Source organism: Humulus lupulus, chromosome 5, assembly GCF_963169125.1.
Source record: "Humulus lupulus chromosome 5, drHumLupu1.1, whole genome shotgun sequence".
In the NCBI taxonomy this organism is placed as follows: Eukaryota; Viridiplantae; Streptophyta; class Magnoliopsida; order Rosales; family Cannabaceae; genus Humulus; species Humulus lupulus.
Genome location: NC_084797.1, coordinates 120,760,095 through 120,777,195, shown reverse-complemented (window position 1 = coordinate 120,777,195; position 17,101 = coordinate 120,760,095). Strand labels below are relative to the sequence as shown.

Sequence of the window (17,101 nt, the reverse complement as noted above, 5' to 3'; positions counted from 1 at the left end):
TGCGGCATTAGTCAAACCAAACGACATGACCAGAAACTCATAATGCCCATACCTCATTCGGAAGGCCGTCTTTGGTATATCCTCATCATTGATCCTTAGCTGGTGATAACCAGATCGAAGATCAATCTTTGAGAACACCGTCTTACCCTGCAGCTGATCGAACAAGTCATCAATCCTTTGTAGGGGATACTTATTCTTGATAGTCAACTTGTTCAATTCCCGGTAATCTATACACATTCTCAAAGTCCCATCCTTCTTCTTCACAAATAAAACTGGAGCACCCCATGGCGAGTAACTAGGCCTGATAAACCCCAAATCCAGAAGCTCCTACAACTGTATCTTCAATTCTTTCAGTTCCGCCGGTGCCATCCTATATGGTTCCCTCGACACTGGCTCTGTCCCTGGCGCCAACTCAATAACAAACTGAATCTCTCTACGTGGCGGCAACCCAGGAAAATCCTCAGGAAACACATCCAGGAACTCGCAAAACAATCTGGTCTCCTCTGGTCCTACTGGTGAAACCCTGGTGGTATCCACCACACAAGCTAGAAAATCTATGCATCCACCCTATAACAAGTCTGTGGCTCTCAACGACGATATCTTGGGTACATGGGGTCCATGCACCGCTCCCACAAAAACAAAGGGATCCTCACCCTCTAGCTCAAAAGTCACCATCTTCTTCTTGCAGTCAATGGTACCTCCATATCAAACCAACCAATCCATACCTAGAATCATATGAAAGTCCTCCATACTCAATTCAATTAAGTCTACTGATAACTCCCTACCATCAACTATCACTGGCAGTGCTCTAATCCACCTCCTAGATACTACCAGTTCCCCTGTAGGCAAAATAGTCCCAAACCCTGAAACACAATACTCACTAGGTCTACACAGTCTATCAATCACCTTACTAGAAACAAATGAGTGTGTAGCACCAAAGTCAATCAATACAGTAAAAGGAGTGCCAGCACTAGAAAGATGACCTGTCACTACCGAGGGACTAGCCTTGGCCTCCGTCTGCGTCAGGGTGAACTCTCGAGCTGGAGTCAAGCTGTCCACTTTCCCCGCATCTCCTTTCTTCACTGTCGGGAAATATTTCTTGAGGTGTCCCACCACCCCGCACACATAATAGGCCTTAGCCCGACATTCACCTGGATGGCATCTTCTACACCTTGTGCGCTCAGGATAAGTCCTCCATGTATCACTGCCTCCGTGACGGGCACCCTGAGTACCCCGACGTCTCCTATCAGGACCAGGAGCTATTGAAGCATCAGGGATATTCCTCTTTAAATCACTGGGGCCTCCGCCCCTACTAGAACCAGAATATGGAGGCACCGCCCTGCGGCCCTCCCGCCTCACTGCACTCTATCTCCATATCTTATTTTTCGCTTCCTCAGCAGTAAGAGCCTTCTCTACAGCCTGGGCATAAGTTGTCCCTCCAGGAACTGTTGTAATCCTCACATCTCGGGCAATCATAGCATTCATCCCTCTGATAAATCTGTCCTGCCTAGCTGCATCAGTAGGCACAAGGTCGGGTGCAAACTTTGCAAGTTTGTCAAACTTCAGGGCATACTTTGTAACTGTCATACTTTCCTAAACTAGCCCCACGAACTCGTTTACTTTCGCTACCCTGATGGCAACATTATAATACTTCTGACTGAACAAGTCCTTGAATCCTTCCCAAGTTATAGCAGTAACATCTCTGGTCTATGATGCCACCTCCCACCAGATTCGGGCATCCTCTCTCAGTATATATGTGGCACAGGCCACTCTGTCATGTCCCTCTACCCTCATAAAGTCAAGAATGGTAGTAATCATGGTCATCCACTGTTCAGCCTTCAGTGGATCAGGTCCTCCCTCAAAGATCGGGGGTTGTTGCTTCCTAAACCGCTCATACAATGGCTCCCATCTATTCCCAACCACTACTGGCTGCACAACATATACCACTACAGGTGGCACAATAGGGGCAACACTCCCAGATGAAGCCTGTTGCCACAGAATTCGAGTATGTTCATCTTGGCTCTGTAGCCGAGCATGCATGTCTGCCATAAGCTGCTGCCAGTTCTCAGGGTCTGGCCCTGATCATCATCTCTAGTCCCGGACCTGCTCGCTAGTCGCGTAGATTTTCTTGGATGCATAGTTATCCAAGTCAATCTGCAATCAACGACTCAGCAATTAGAATATGATGACAGGGTAATAATCCTTTCATGATCCATCACTGGAACTCCAATCATTCACAAGCAATCAATTTCATAGCAATTTATCCAAATGTTCATCCATGTATTTATTCACATGCATAGCAGTGTTGATAAGCACGCCTCAATAACATCATGCAATAGTCAAGGGTCAGGCCCTATCAGTATCTCATGCTCCCTATTAATCAAACAGATATCAAAAGTCATATCTCATTCAAACCATTTAAGCACATAGTCATGTATACACAATTTACCAAACCCTGAGTCGAGCTTGGCTTTCGCGGCAAATGTACATGTCCAGCCAGTCTTCAGGAACCCATAAACCTAGGGTGCTCTAATACCAAGTTGTAATGCCCTAGATAGACATGACTGTTACACTGTGTGTTTATAAAAGTGCTAAACTTGCTAATCAAGTCATTTAGTTGAAAATGTGTTATTGAAACTATTGTGGAACTAGGGTTAAAAAAATTTGGTCTCGAAAGCCGCATTTCTTATAAATAAACATTTTCTGTTTACACGGGATCCCAAAAAATATAACGATTAAAGTCATTTACGAAGAGCCAAGATTTAAATACAGTAATTAGCCACTCTAAGGCAAAACAGACTGATAGGCATTCCTTGTCCTAATCCACTCCTCGGCCATGGCGGCCGAACAAATGACTATGGATTGGTCTCCATCTCATGATTGGTCCAGCTTGCCTTTGCCTTTACCTGCACCACGTAGCACCTGTGAGCCAAGGCCCAGCAAGAAAACACAATAACAAGGCATAAATAATCAACAGACAATATTATATCTCATATCACATAAACAAGTTCTCAACAGTTTAAGCATTCATGATAACCAAGTATTCAGCATACCAAACATATCATCTCATATCAATAATAAATTCACAAATGATAACTAGGGTTCACGCCCTTAGGCCGTACCTTCTGTTTATCCAACTGACTTCGGCCCGCTTAAACCGAGCTCAGTGAATATTAAGTTGTCCTCGGCTACCAGTGGCCAAGCCGCACCCTGTGCGCAAATATTGTATACGACACCCTTAGGCCGTTTATCCCATGTCCCATGGCATAATACCATCTATGACATTATATAGATATCGGGAGCACTTAGTCCCATCACAAACATATAACCGGGTGCATTTTTCGTACCTTTAAACTCGCTAGCTTCGTTCACTTTGATCCCTGAGCACGATCCCTCTTGAGCCCTAGCGCACACCTAGTCACAACCATAGGTCAGAATCATCACCAAACCTCAAGTCCAAAACCTAACCTCAGGACCAATCCCAAGCCCTCGGGAAGTCCCAATTCCACAAAACTGGGTGGTGGAATCGAACCCCGAACCCCGGGCAAAAACCCTTTAAAATAACCCAAAAACCCTTTCCTGGAAACAGGGTAGCGCTACAGTGCTCTTTGGAGGGTGCTAAAGCGCTACAAACAGAATCAAAAACACCCTCAGAATACTTGGCCTAGCACTACAGCGCCCAAAGGCTAGCGGTGTTGCGCTAGTCATAGACCAGCAACCCTCCATTTTTCCTTCATGCGATTTTCCCGAGCCAAACCTTACCAAAACTTTTCCAATCTTCAACCAAACCTAAAAACAAGCTTATCAACATGCTCCACTCATCCCAAGCATCCCAAATACACATAACCCAATCACATGCATCCCTAAACATAGAATTCACCATAGTTGAACCTAAACTCAGAAACTCAGCAAAAACTATAGAAATCACAGAGCTTGAAACTAAAGTTCCTTACCTCTGATGAATGAGCTTAGCTTAGGTTATCTCCCACTCTTGCTTAGCCTTCACCTCATCAAATCCTCAGCTTCAACTCCCTAAGATTCCCACAGAACCTTGCTTAGAAAACTAGCTCAACATCAACACCAAACACTGAAGAAAACCTCAAAGTCTTACCCCAAGTGGATAAATTGCTGTGACAATTCCTCAAGCTAGAACAAGGATCCTAGCCTCTAGCTCTTACTCAAACTCCTCCTGGGCTTCTGCTCCAAAAGACCTCAAGAGCTGATGGAGAAAATCCTAAACCGACCTTGATAAAATGCCCTATTTTCCTTTCCCTCTTTCCTTCTCTTCTTTCTTTTCCTTTCCTTTCTTTTTTTCTTTCTTCAGACTTCTATTTCTTTCTACAAGTTCCACTAAACATAAAGCCTCAGTTAAGCCTATCCTTTATAAGCCCAAATGACCACAATACCCTCCCCTTTAATTCTAACTCCTTTAATCCACCTAGGGGTATGTTGGTCATTTCACCCAATTCCCGCTAATTCCTCGAGTGTCTCTATTATTTTTCGCTTACTTCCCGATACCTAATTAATCACCAATTATATTCCTCAATATCAAAATAGACCCCAATATATTCTCTAAATTCCCATTTATACCCCAGGCTCGCCCCGAGACGGGTATAAATCCCCGCCGTGACTTTTCCGCTAAAGTGCTCACTAGGATCGTCTCGAATCACAGATCACAAATATATCCACATAATAATGTGGTCTCAACAATTTATCACATTTATATACAGTTATGCCCTCAACGGGCCAAAATTACAATTATGCCCTTTCTAACCTAATCAGGGCCTACATGCATACTAATACACATAGTCATGCATCTCAAATATTCAAATAGCCATATAACATGCTTTTAATCATTAAATCGCATATATATTCCAATTATGCCCTCCCATCACATTAATCAAGGCCCTTAAGCCTCATTATTAAATTTGGGTCGTTACAACTAGACAGGCCTAATGAATTACAAGCTACGTTATTGACTCTTGCCAACACTCAAACACAGTTCATGACTGAGACCAGATCCTCTGTCAGAAATCTGGAAACACTAGTGGGGCAGTTGGCCAATATGTTGAATAATAGACCTCAGGGAAACTTGCCTAGCAACACTGAAGTTAATCCTAAGGAGCAATGTCAAGCAATTACTCTGAGGAGTGGTAAACAAATTGAACAGTCAGGTGTACAGCAATCAGTGGTTCAGAACTTTGGGTAAAAAATCTGATACAGTTGAGCAAGGGGTTAATGTAGATCACAAGAGAACAGAGAAGATTCCTCCAGTTGTTGTTGACCAGCCAGCCCGAGTTCCATATCCTCAGAGGCTTAGAGAAACTACTCTTGATAAACTGATTTCTAAGATTTTAGAGGTGTTCAAAAAGCTGCACATCAATATTCCTTTTACTGAGGCTTTGGAGCAGATGCCCAGTTATGTAAAATTCATGAAAGAGATTATGCTAAGAAAAGAAGGATGGAAGACTATGAAACTGTGGCGCTCACTGAAGAATGTAGTGCAATATTGCAAAGGAAGCTACCCCAAAAGTTGAGAGATCTGGGGAGCTTTACTATGCCTTGCACAATTGTAAAATTTGATTGTAAGCATGCCTTGTGTGATTTGGGGGCGACTATTAATCTGATGCCCTTATCTGTGTTCAAAAGACTTGGTTTGGGTGAAGCAAGACCAACAACAATTACTCTACAATTGGAAGATCGATCGATGAAGCATCCATGGGGTATCACTGAAGATGTTCTTGTGAAGGTGGATAAGTTTATTTTTCCTTCTGATTTTATTGTTCTTGATATGGAGGAGGATGCAGACATGCCTATCATTCTTGGAAGACCATTCCTAGCCCGGGCCAAGCTCTCATTGATGTTTAGAAGGGCAAATTGAAGCTTCGGGTTCAAGGAGATGAAGTGGTATTCAATGTCTTCAAGGCAATGATGTATCTGAGGGCTAGCGATAGTTGCTATAGTCTGGATGTGATAGATAAAGCAGTCTCAAAAAGAAGGGTGAGTAGTGTTGCCTCAGAGGCGGTGTTGATAGGTGGTGAGGAAGATGATGATGATGTCGAGATGAGAGAATATGTAAATTAGATTAACTCTTACCAACCGTACAGGAAGAAGTTTGAAGAGTTGGCGGAGGGACCCGAATGAACATTAACATCTATCAAGTAGCCACTGCAATTGGAATTAAAGGCTCTTCCGAATCATTTGTGTTATGCATACTTGGGTGAGAAGGACACTTTATCTATAATTGTTTCAGCTGTCCTCTCAAAAAATGAATTGGAGAAATTGTTGAGTGTTTTACGGGTTCATAAATTGTCCATTGGGTGGACATTGGCAGATATTAGAGGAATAAGTCCTTCAATAGTAATGTATAAAATTTTATTGGGGGAAGACAGCAAGCCATCTATAGAGGCTCAAAGAAGACTCAATCAAACTATTAGGGAAGTTGTACTTAAGCAGATCCTTAAATGGTTGGACGCCGGGGTGATCTACCCAATTTCTGATAATGCTTGGGTGAGTCCAATACAGGTGGTTCCAAAGAAGGGTAGAATTACAGTAGGAAAAAATGGAAATAACGAGCTAATTCCAACTCGAACAGTGAACAGATGGCGCATTTGTATTGACTATCGAAAGTTAAATAAGGCAACACGAAAAGATCACTTCCCACTTCCTTTTAATGATCAAATGTTGGATATGTTAGCTGGTAATGAGTATTATTGCTTTTTAGATGGTTACTAAGGGTATCATTAAATTGCCATCGCACCAGAGGTCCAAGAGAAGACAACATTTACATGTTCCTATGGCACATTTTCTTTCAGGAGAATGCACTTCAGACTATGTAATGCACCAGCAATATTTCAATGGTGCATGATGGCTATCTTTTTGGATATGGTGGAAATGAGCATTGAGATTTTCATGGATGATTTTTCTATTTTTGGATCTTCATTTGATATGTGTTTGGGTAACTTGGAGAATGTATTGAATCATTGTGAAAAAGGAAATCTGGTGTTGAATTGGGAAAAATGCCATTTTATGGTAAAATGGTGTTGCCTTTGATTTTAACGAAGAGTGTTTGCATGCTTTTAAAGTGTTGAAGGAGAAGCTGACAACTGCACCTATTGTGGTAGCTCCAAATTGGGATTTATCGTTTGAATTGATGTGTGATTCTAGTGAATATGCGGTTGGCGTGGTTTTGGGGCAGCGTATTAACAAGGTATTTCGGTCTATTTACTATGCCACAACAGAAATGGAGTTGCTAGTCATAGTATTTGATTTTGACAAGTTCAGACCGTATCTAATTGGTAACAAGGTGATTGTGTACACTAATCACTTTGCTATCAATTATTTTATTACAAAGAAGGAAGCAAAGCCTCACTTAATCAGATGGCTTCTATTGTTACAAGAGTTTGATATGGAGATTCGTGATAAAAAAGGGTGCTGAAAACCTGGTAGATGATCACTTGTCAAGACTTGAAGTTGAAGAGATTAAGAATGATAAAGTTGTGTAGATTAAAGATTTCTTTCCAGATGAACAGTTATTTGGGGTGAATGAAAATTCTGCAGTGCCTTGGTTTGCTGATTTTGTGAATTTTCTTGTTTCAAATATTGTACCTCCTGAACTAACGAAGCAACAGTTGAAGAAATTTTACTCTGAGGTGAAGCATTACTATTGGGAAGAGCCTATTCTCTATAGGCATTGTTTTGACCAAGTCATTTGCCGCTGTGTACCTGAGGATGAGATGCATTCTATTCTTGCCCATTACCACAATTTATAATGTGGTGGGCATTTTGGAACCACAAGAACAGCAACTAAGGTATTGCAAAGTGGTTTCTATTGGCCAACCCTATTTAAAGATGCTAATTCGCTTGGGAAGGCTTGTGATCGGTGTCAGCGCACTGGTAATATCTCAAGGCAAAATGAGATGTCCCTCAATGTGATTTTGGAAGTTGAGCTTTTTAATGTATGGGGCATTGACTTCATGAGTCCATTTACACCATCTTACAATAATGAGTATATCATGATGGGAGTTGATTATGTGTCAAAATGCGTGGAAGCAGCTGCTACAAAGACCGATGATGGTAACATTGTGTTCAACTTTCTCCATAAACATATTTTCACTCGTTTTGGTACACCCCAAGCTCTCATTAGCGATGAAGGGATTCATTTTGTCAACAAATAACTTGATGCACTTCTAGCTCGCTATGGTGTATACCATCACATTGCATTTCCATATCATCCACAACCTGGCCAAGCCCCCAAATGTCTGCGAGGTGGAGAAGATGAGGAGATCGATCTTGTTGGTACAAATGCAACTGATGATGCAGGACCTAGTGGTGGTGCATCCTTTTTGGCTATTGGGGGGCCAATTGATTACCATACTCAGGGCACACATAATCGGCTGGATTACATCATTCAACAAAACCATTATATGATCCAGTCCCATCATGCTCAAAATCAACATTTCGATCAATATATGGAGTAGCGCAGTGAGTATGAAACTCCACATCTGGATGCCCTAAATGCTCTAGTCCAATGGTGGTCGATGAGTGAGGCCGATCATAATACCTTTATGTATCCACCATCGTACATGCCTTACAATCCACCACCTCTGCCACCGCCATTCTGATGTGGTGTGTCTTTTGAGGTAAGTTTTCTCTCCATTGTTTTTATGTCACATTGGGGACAATGTGAAATTTTAGTTTGGGGGAGGGGCATATCATTTTTACTTTTTTTTTTTTGTTTTCCTTTTAGTTTAATGTTTTTGTTTTAGTTTTATCTTTAGTGTCGAAAAGTTAAGCCGATGAAATTTCTTTTGTAATGTCATTTGTCATCACTTGTAGAATAAAGATTGTGTGAATAACCATGTGCTTGGTTTAATCACTCTTTGGATTAATTTTAATTCTTCTTGGAAACTTTAATATGTTGTGTAAATGTGAGTAATTAGCATATGTTATACATATTTTACTTGGGTATGAGGAATGAATTGTGGAATAGGATAGAACTTGCATTGCTTGTCTTTTGAGACGAAATCATTGATGACATGTGTGTTGGAAAATGATCTAGGCAATTTTGTTGGAACGTTTGAGCCTTTCAAGCTTACCGATATTATTTTATCCTTAGTTTTCCCCTTTGTGCCTTAACTTGTTTCATTGATTATTTAACCACATTATTAAGCCAAAAATGTACCCGTTGTTATTTTCCCTTGTCCTTTGAATTATGCCATAAGCTTAGAAAAAAGTTTGGAGGAAAGAATTGTAATTGGGTGAGATTGTTGATATGTGGATAAATGATGTATTTTAATGAATAGGGAAATGTAAAATTTCTTTCAACATCACTAATTTAAGTATATCATTTCTTCTTCAAAAAAAAGTTGATAAATAATTAAAAAAGTGATGTTGGAGCATTGTTTTGTGAGTTCTCAATTGTTTGAAAGTTGGTGAATTGGGGGATGGCTATCAAATGCAAGATGGTTGGTTTGATTTGTTTTTGATGTGCTTATGGTATAATGAAGCTTAAATGTCTTTTCAACTACCGTTACCTAAGCCAAAATGTTATGAACCTTAAAAGTCCTATTGATTCCAAAACAGGTGTTGTTGACATTGGTGAAGAAAGGCAAGTGTGCAAGCATATTGAATAGTGGTTAGTGGATTGTTGGTATGCTTGAGACATGTATGATGTGTTCTAATTGTTCATTTTGTAATTTGAAAATCATATTCTAATTTCCAAATGAGGCATTCGGGTTAATTATTGGAGTGATTGGATTGAAATTCTGGTTGTAAAATTTAGTTGATATTTTGTGAGTGATGGCAATGCGATGTGAATAATATGAAGGCTTAACAGTATGTTGGTTTGTTATGTTTTAAGTTTAGTGTCAATATTTACTCGAGGGCGAGTAAAGGTTAAGTTTGGGGGAATTTGTTGTGTCTAGTTTATGTCACAGTTAGGTGGTGTTTTAGGTAGTCTTTTATGTTTTTTTTTATTTAATTTAGTGCAGTTTTACGCTTTTGTTTGTTTGTTTTTCAGTTTTAGTGAATAAAAAGGAAGATTTGAATATTTGGAGGAAATTGTTTCAAAAAGAGAAGAAAAACCCAAGTTTCGGTGTTGTTTTCAATAAAGGATGGATTCCGGCATGATTTGAAGGCGTTGGTGATTTTTCGGGTTTAAAATTACAAAAATTGAAGAACTCCTTAAGGGTCGCGTCTTGAGCAATTTGGAGCCGCAACAAGCCTCTTTAGAGAAGCAGTGTTTCAGAATCAAGACAAGGGTCGCGGCATGGCTTTGGAGGGTCGCGGCTTGGAACAACAAATTCCCATGGAAACAAAGACATGGACCGCGGCAGGTGGACAATTGCATCGCAGCCTGCCTCAACGAAAAATGCAGTTTTTGGGATATGGGTCGCGGTACTTGAATAGCTGGGCCGCGGCCCAAGTCCTTTAGAAAGAAAAAAAATTAGGTTATAAACCTAGTTTCGGAAAGAAAGAGGGAGACCGTTTTTGGGTGGCTAAAAATCTTGGAGAACACCTTTGGAGGCTTCCTCAATTGTTTGTCATTCATCTATTTTTTTATGTTTGTTCTTAAATTTTTCATGTGTTTAGAATGACAATTATGAACTAATTTTCTGTTTAGGGTGGTTAATTGAATCGCTTGAATCCATATTATGAACTAATGAAATTTATCATTTCTTCTCAATCTTCTTTTCAATTCCTTGCAATCTATGCTTGTTGATGGATTATTGATTGGCCATCTATAGTCACTACCTCTATGTTTTTTAATCAAAATCTGAGATGTGTGATTTGAATTTTCTTTGGTTGTTTAGGACGCAATTTTAATTTGGAACGAGAATATCTAGATTAATTGTGTAACTCTCTTTTGAGTTGTTTTGATTAATGTTGTCTTTGTGATTAAATTTACCATAGAAATATAGGAAATTTTCACTCAGGTTGAGTATATAATTCATAACATGATTATAAGCTTATTTTGTCAACTCGTTAATTGAAATAGGAAGAAAGAAGAAGAAATTGGCAACTTGTATTAGGGATTAATAGGGAGGATAGTTGATGAGATTAAATGCCCTAATTACTCTCTCATTATTTAAGTTGAAGGTTTTTCTATTACTTATTGTTTTTATTGAGTTCTTAATTATTGTTTCTCCAATTTATATGTTCTTATGCCTTGTTACAAGAATCAAAGTGTAATTGACCAAATAGAAACAAAAAGATTAATTGATTGGTAATTGGTGATTCAATCCTTGAGGATGATACTTGGTTTTACCAAGATTATTACTAATTTGCGATACGTGCACCTGCGTAGCAATAAATTTCGCAACACCCATTCATGTCAAGGAGGTACCCTCTTCGTCGGTGCCAACCGGACATGAGGGTGATGAGGTGGGTGCATCTGTTGCGTGCTCATCACTTGCTTCGGACGACTTTGATGAGACTACGTCATAAGTTTTTACACTTTATCGCCTTTATTTTATGATTCGTTTGTGCTTAATATCCTTTTAACATTTGATCTTCTTTTGCAAGCTCAGACATGTTTCGTTTTGTTCAGACCAAGCAGAGGTCGACTCCCACCGAGGCCAGTCCTTCTATTCGAGTGGAAAAAAGGGCCAGGATTGAGGCTGAGTCAGTCATGGAGGTTCCTCCTGAGATGTCCCCTCCGATTCCTTTGGTGTCTAGTCCAATTCTTTTGGTGTCTAGTCCTATCGTAGAGGTAAGGCCATCTTTGTCTACACCAGTTCCTCCCATTTTCACTGATGCTAGTGCTTTTTGTTCTGCACCTGTTCCCTTATCCGAGCCACATCATTCTGCTATACAGAACTTAAGTGCCCTCATGGACCAAGCATCTCATCTGGCACAGATGACAACAGCTTTTAATGGAATTAAGAATGAGGACTTGAATAACATTTTAATGAAGTCAATCCTAGACATTCAGAATGTGAGTCCTTTACAGTTCTCTTCTTGGCTTGTTAGCTTGTGCTCTGACATTTATCTAACACTTGTATGTTTTTTGCAGTCACTGATACTAGTCTCTCATGTCCGTGATAGGTCTATGGAGTATACCTCTATGCTCTCCAACCTTTGTTCTGAGCTTGAAGCTGTCCGCCAAGAGGTGTTGGACCTTAGGCGCATTCTTGGCTCTAGGGATGTTGACATTGCTTCAAAGGATGAAGAGATCAACACCCTCCATAGTGTCGTGGAGCTCAAACAGCAGGAAGTAATCGAGTTGACTCTCAAGATAACCCAGATGGAGGGGAAACTTGCCAATCAGCTCCAACAATCTGAAGCTAAGAAAGAGAAGATGATTGCTGACATGGACCAATTGCGGAAGGATTCTCTTGTCGAGAAGGAGCAAGAGGTCAAAACTGCTCGGGACAAGGCTCGAAAGGAGTATTCAGAGATAGCTTTCTATTGCTTCTACTTGATCTGGAAGTCCAACAAAGATCTGAACTTGGATTTCCTTTCCAAGAAGATACGAGAAGAGGAGCTTAGGAAGTGTCTGGCTCGTGAGGCTGCCGAGGCTTAGGGTGGTCTTTCAGATGGTAGTCCTCGCCCTAGTTAGTCTTATTTTGGTCTTTTACTCTGTCTCTCCTTCCATGCCATTTGTGGGGCACTTTGTACTTGACAATTTTTTATATGACATTTTATGCCCTTATGCTTATTTTTTATGAGTACCCAGTGTATTGATTGAAATATTTTATTTCCAATGCTTACTAAGTATATCAACTCACAACCCTCATTGGTTCAGGTATCAGTATACTTTGAACACATATTTCACGTGCCATACTAACCTTACTCCTTCACGTTTTTCATGCCAACAACCATGGTAATGTGAGTAGTACGATACTTCACCAAGTACAATGAACAAAACGGTCAGGTCGACCACCCCATGGGTGATAGGCCGACTGCCCTATAGGGTTGATGGATTGGCCGACCACCCCATAAGGGACATGGCTAGGAATCTCCCTTCCAATGCCTTTTTCGCACTTTCAGAACATACGTTAAACAAATGTCCTAGAAAAACTTGAGCTTGCTTAGTACTTAAGGTCACGCCCTCATTGCTCGTGTATACCCCGATCGGTATGTACTATATGCCCCCCAAGTGATCATGGGTTTTAAAGCCTTGGTCACTTGCTACATGACCATGCCTTTCTTTGAGCATTTAGACACATAATACTATCCTTTTCACCCAATGATGCAAGTAGAAAATGCTTGTCGCTCATTGGTAGTCGGGTGATGATTTCATACTCAGTAGTAATGATACCTATATACAGATGCATATTGTGTAGCAAGTGTCGATCACGATCTACGTAATCTCTCGTGTACTCGTTATAATGATTATAGACAGAAGTGTCTAAGTTGGACCAACCGGGTCTAGATGGGCTAATCAAACCTGTAACGAGTCTTAGATCAAATTATCAATCAGTCCCTCCAGAACCAGATTTGATTATGATCCGATGATGGCGACTGGTCTTCAAACCAGTCTCTTGTTTTTTTATCGTATGGGTATATAGGTTCCTCAAGAACCAGGATCGAATATGATCAAATAGTTTGGTGACAAGGTCTTCAGACTCGTCTCTCATTTGGATCTTATGGGTCGATAAGCTCCTCAAGAACAAAGATTGAACATGATCTATTAATTTGGGGACAAGGTCCTAGGACCTGTCTCTCTTGTTGGTGACGGGGGTCGATAGGTTCCTTAAAAACCAGGATCTAACATGATCAAATAGTTTGGCACAAGGTCCTCGGACCAGTCTCTTTTTTGGATCTTATGGGTGGATAGGTCCCTCAAGTACCAAAATCGAACATGATTTGATGGGGTTGACAAATCTACAGGATAGGTCCCTCGTTGAAAGAAATTTAAAGAATTAAGTGAAACTTAAGAAATTAAATTCATTCATTCATTGAAGCACAATAGCTGTTATCCAGATAAGTCGAAAATAATAAATTTTCGTCCTACTCAGCTATGGTTCTTTCCACCAAGGATTCGATGGGAACGACATTCAGGTGTCTGCATCTTTAGCACTGGCAATCTTGGCTAAGGCATCAGCATTGGCATTCTGCTCCCTCGGGACTTGTGTAATTGAGTATCTCTTGAATTATGTCAACAAGTCCTTCACCTTGTTCAGGTACTGCACCATCATAAGTCCCTTAGCTTGATACTCCCCCATCACCTGGTACACCACTAGCTAGGAATCGCTGAATATCTCTAGGGACAGTGCATGTACATCTCGAGACAAGCGTAATCTTGCTAATAATGCCTTGTACTCATCCTCGTTGTTTGAAGCATTGAATCTAAACTGGAGTGCAATGGATTCATTGATTCTCTAGGGTGATCAGTATGATTCCTACGCCTGAGTTGTGCTCATTGGATGCTCCATCAACATATAGCTTCCATACAGGAGTATCCCTTCCTTCTCAATACCTCCATTCTCTTATTGGTAGGAAGGGTCTTCAAGGTTGGTGCCTTCGACTATGAAGTCTGCCAATGCTTGTCCTTTTATCGCCATACTCGAATAATACATGATATAAAATTTTCCTAGTTCCACTGCCCACTTGAGTAATCGTCCCGAGGCCTCTAATTTCTGGAGAATCTGTCTCAACGGTTGATCGTCAGGACTCGGATCGAGTGAGCTTGGAAATATGGACGCAGCTTTCGAGAGGCGATTACTAAATAGTAGTCTAGCTTTTCAAGAGGGGGATACCTAGACTCCGTACCTACTATCCTTTTACTAATATAGGATACAGGGTGTTGTACCTTGTTCTCTTCCTTTACCAAAGCAGCACTGATTGCATGCTCGGTTATTGCAGAATAGATGAATAGTACTTCACCATATATTGGCTTCGCTAGGTTGGGAGGTTGGCCGAGGTACTCCTTCAGGGCTTGGAAAGCCTCCTCACATTCCTCAATCCATTGGATCTTCTTGCTGCCCCTCAAAAAGTAAAGAAAGGGACACACTTGTCCGTAGACTTTCATGTGAACCAACTGAGGGCAGCTACTCTCCCGGTTAAGCTTTACACTTCTTTGATTGTGTTAGGTGACTTCATGTCAATCAATGCTTTGATCTTCTTGGGGTTAGCCTCAATTCCATGTGAATTGACTATGTATCCAAGAAACTTACTAGAGCCAACTCCAAACGATCACTTGAGAGGGTTTAACTTCATGCTATACTTTCTATGTATTGAAAAGCATTCCTCCAAGTCTTGAACATGCCCGACAGCTTCTTTGGACTTGATCAACATGTCATCGATGTACACCTCCATATTTTTGTCGATCAAGTCTCAGAACATGCCATTCACTAAATGCTGGTAGGTGGCTCCTGCGTTCTTCAAGCTGAATGACATCACCTTATAATAGTACAATCCCTTGTTTGTCTGGAAGCTGGTATGTTCCTCGTTGGGAGGGTGCATACTTATCTGATTATACCTAGAATACGCATCCTAGAATGAGGTATTTCATAACCTGCTATTGCATTGATCGATTGGTCTATTCTGGGTAGTGGGAAGCAGTCTTTGGGCCAGCCCTTGTTAAGATCTGTGAAGTCCATCCATGTTCTCCACTTCCCATTTGACTTTGAGACCAGCACGGGGTTTGATACCCAATTTGGGTAGTAGGCCTCCCTTATAAAACCATTTTCCTTGAGCCGCTCGACATCCTCCTTCAGGGCTTGAGATCAATCTTTGTCAAGCAGTCTCCTTTTTTGTTGCACTAGTGGGTAGTTCTTGCCTATATTGAGGACATGACTTATCACAGATGGAGAAATTCCAACCATGTCCTTATGTGACCAGGCAGAGACGTCCTAGTTTTTCTTGAAAAATTCCACCAACTGTGCCTTAATTTCCACATTTATTCCTTCTCGACTTTATTACTTTAGTCAGGTCCTCCTCATCTAGTAGGACTTTGTCAAGATCTTCGACTGGTCCTACCCCCATGATGTCATCCCCAAAGCAAGGATTGATGTCGTTTCCCTCGCTTTGGGAAACTTTCTATAATAACAAATCTTCGTTAAAAGGAGCCCCCGACTCTAGTAGAGTGTTGCTTTCAACGCAACTTCCATGTTGACAACCTCATCGGTTCCTTCATTCTCTTCGTAGCAGGTTACTATCATGTTGTTTACGCATGGTCCTTTCTTTTCCTTGACCACTGACGCATTATAGTGTTCTCGTGCCTCCCTTTGGTTACCTTGTACGCATCCTTGCCCTGCGCTTGTGGGGAACTTCAAAGATAGATGCTAGATAGATACTGTTGCGTGTAACGCCATCAGAAGGGGTCTCCCGAGCACTACAATGTAAGCCGATGAGAAATCTACAACCAGGAACTCTGTCATCACAGTCTCATGCCTAGGAGCGTCCTCCACCGTGACCAGTAGTATGATTGTTCCTACTGGTGCTAGGCATTCTCCTATAAACCCATATATCACTTGGGAACACAGTGCCAGGTCCTTGATCGTGAGCTTCATCTTCTCGAGGGATAATTTGTAGATGATATCTACTGAGCTTCCCGTATCCACCAAGCATCTCTTCACTCGAACATTGGCAATTTGAATGGTAAGGACCAGAGGGTCATTGTTGGGGTACCTCACGTGCTTGGCGTCATCCTTTGTAAAAGTGAGAGTTTCACTTTCATACTTTGGATTTTTGGAGACCGCTCCTCAACTGCCATACATTGGGAAGACTCCCCTACATCATTAGGGTTCTTTCATGTCGCTTACGAGCATTGTTACTGTTTCTTGCTATGTGGGACCCTCCACATATGGTATCCATTGTGAAGTCTACAGCTGCCGGCTCCAGTGGTGGACTCCTCTGCCTTCGAAATTCTGGATTCCTGCTTGGGGTTTTAGTCTTGCCTCGGTACCTTGAGAGTTTTCCTGATCGGAGAAAAAAATCTTTCTCTCTTTCAATTGTTTGCACTCGTTTGTGTCATGCCAATAATAATTATTGAAACGACAAAACTTATTCTTGTCCTTATTTCCTTCTGAACATAAGGGTGGTGGCTTTCGGTATGGTACTTGCTGGTATGTTGCCAAGTAAATCTCAGGCCTTGATGTGGTTAGCATGGTATAATTGGTGAACCTAGGCTGGTAGGGTTGATGCTTAGCTT

General features: G+C 41.1%; 1 protein-coding gene across 1 annotated transcript; it reads left to right on the top strand.

Annotated features, from left to right (window-relative positions):
- Nucleotides 1-5,005: 5,005 nt before the first annotated feature.
- Nucleotides 5,006-7,772, top strand: LOC133779425 (uncharacterized). Its single transcript, XM_062219388.1, has 8 exons — nt 5,006-5,153; nt 5,224-5,498; nt 5,591-5,749; nt 5,926-6,075; nt 6,187-6,707; nt 6,816-6,958; nt 7,065-7,306; nt 7,506-7,772. The coding sequence occupies exons 1-8, from the start codon at nt 5,006-5,008 to the stop codon at nt 7,770-7,772; spliced, it is 1,905 nt and encodes a 634-aa protein (XP_062075372.1).
- The last annotated feature ends 9,329 nt before the right edge of the window (nt 7,773-17,101 follow it).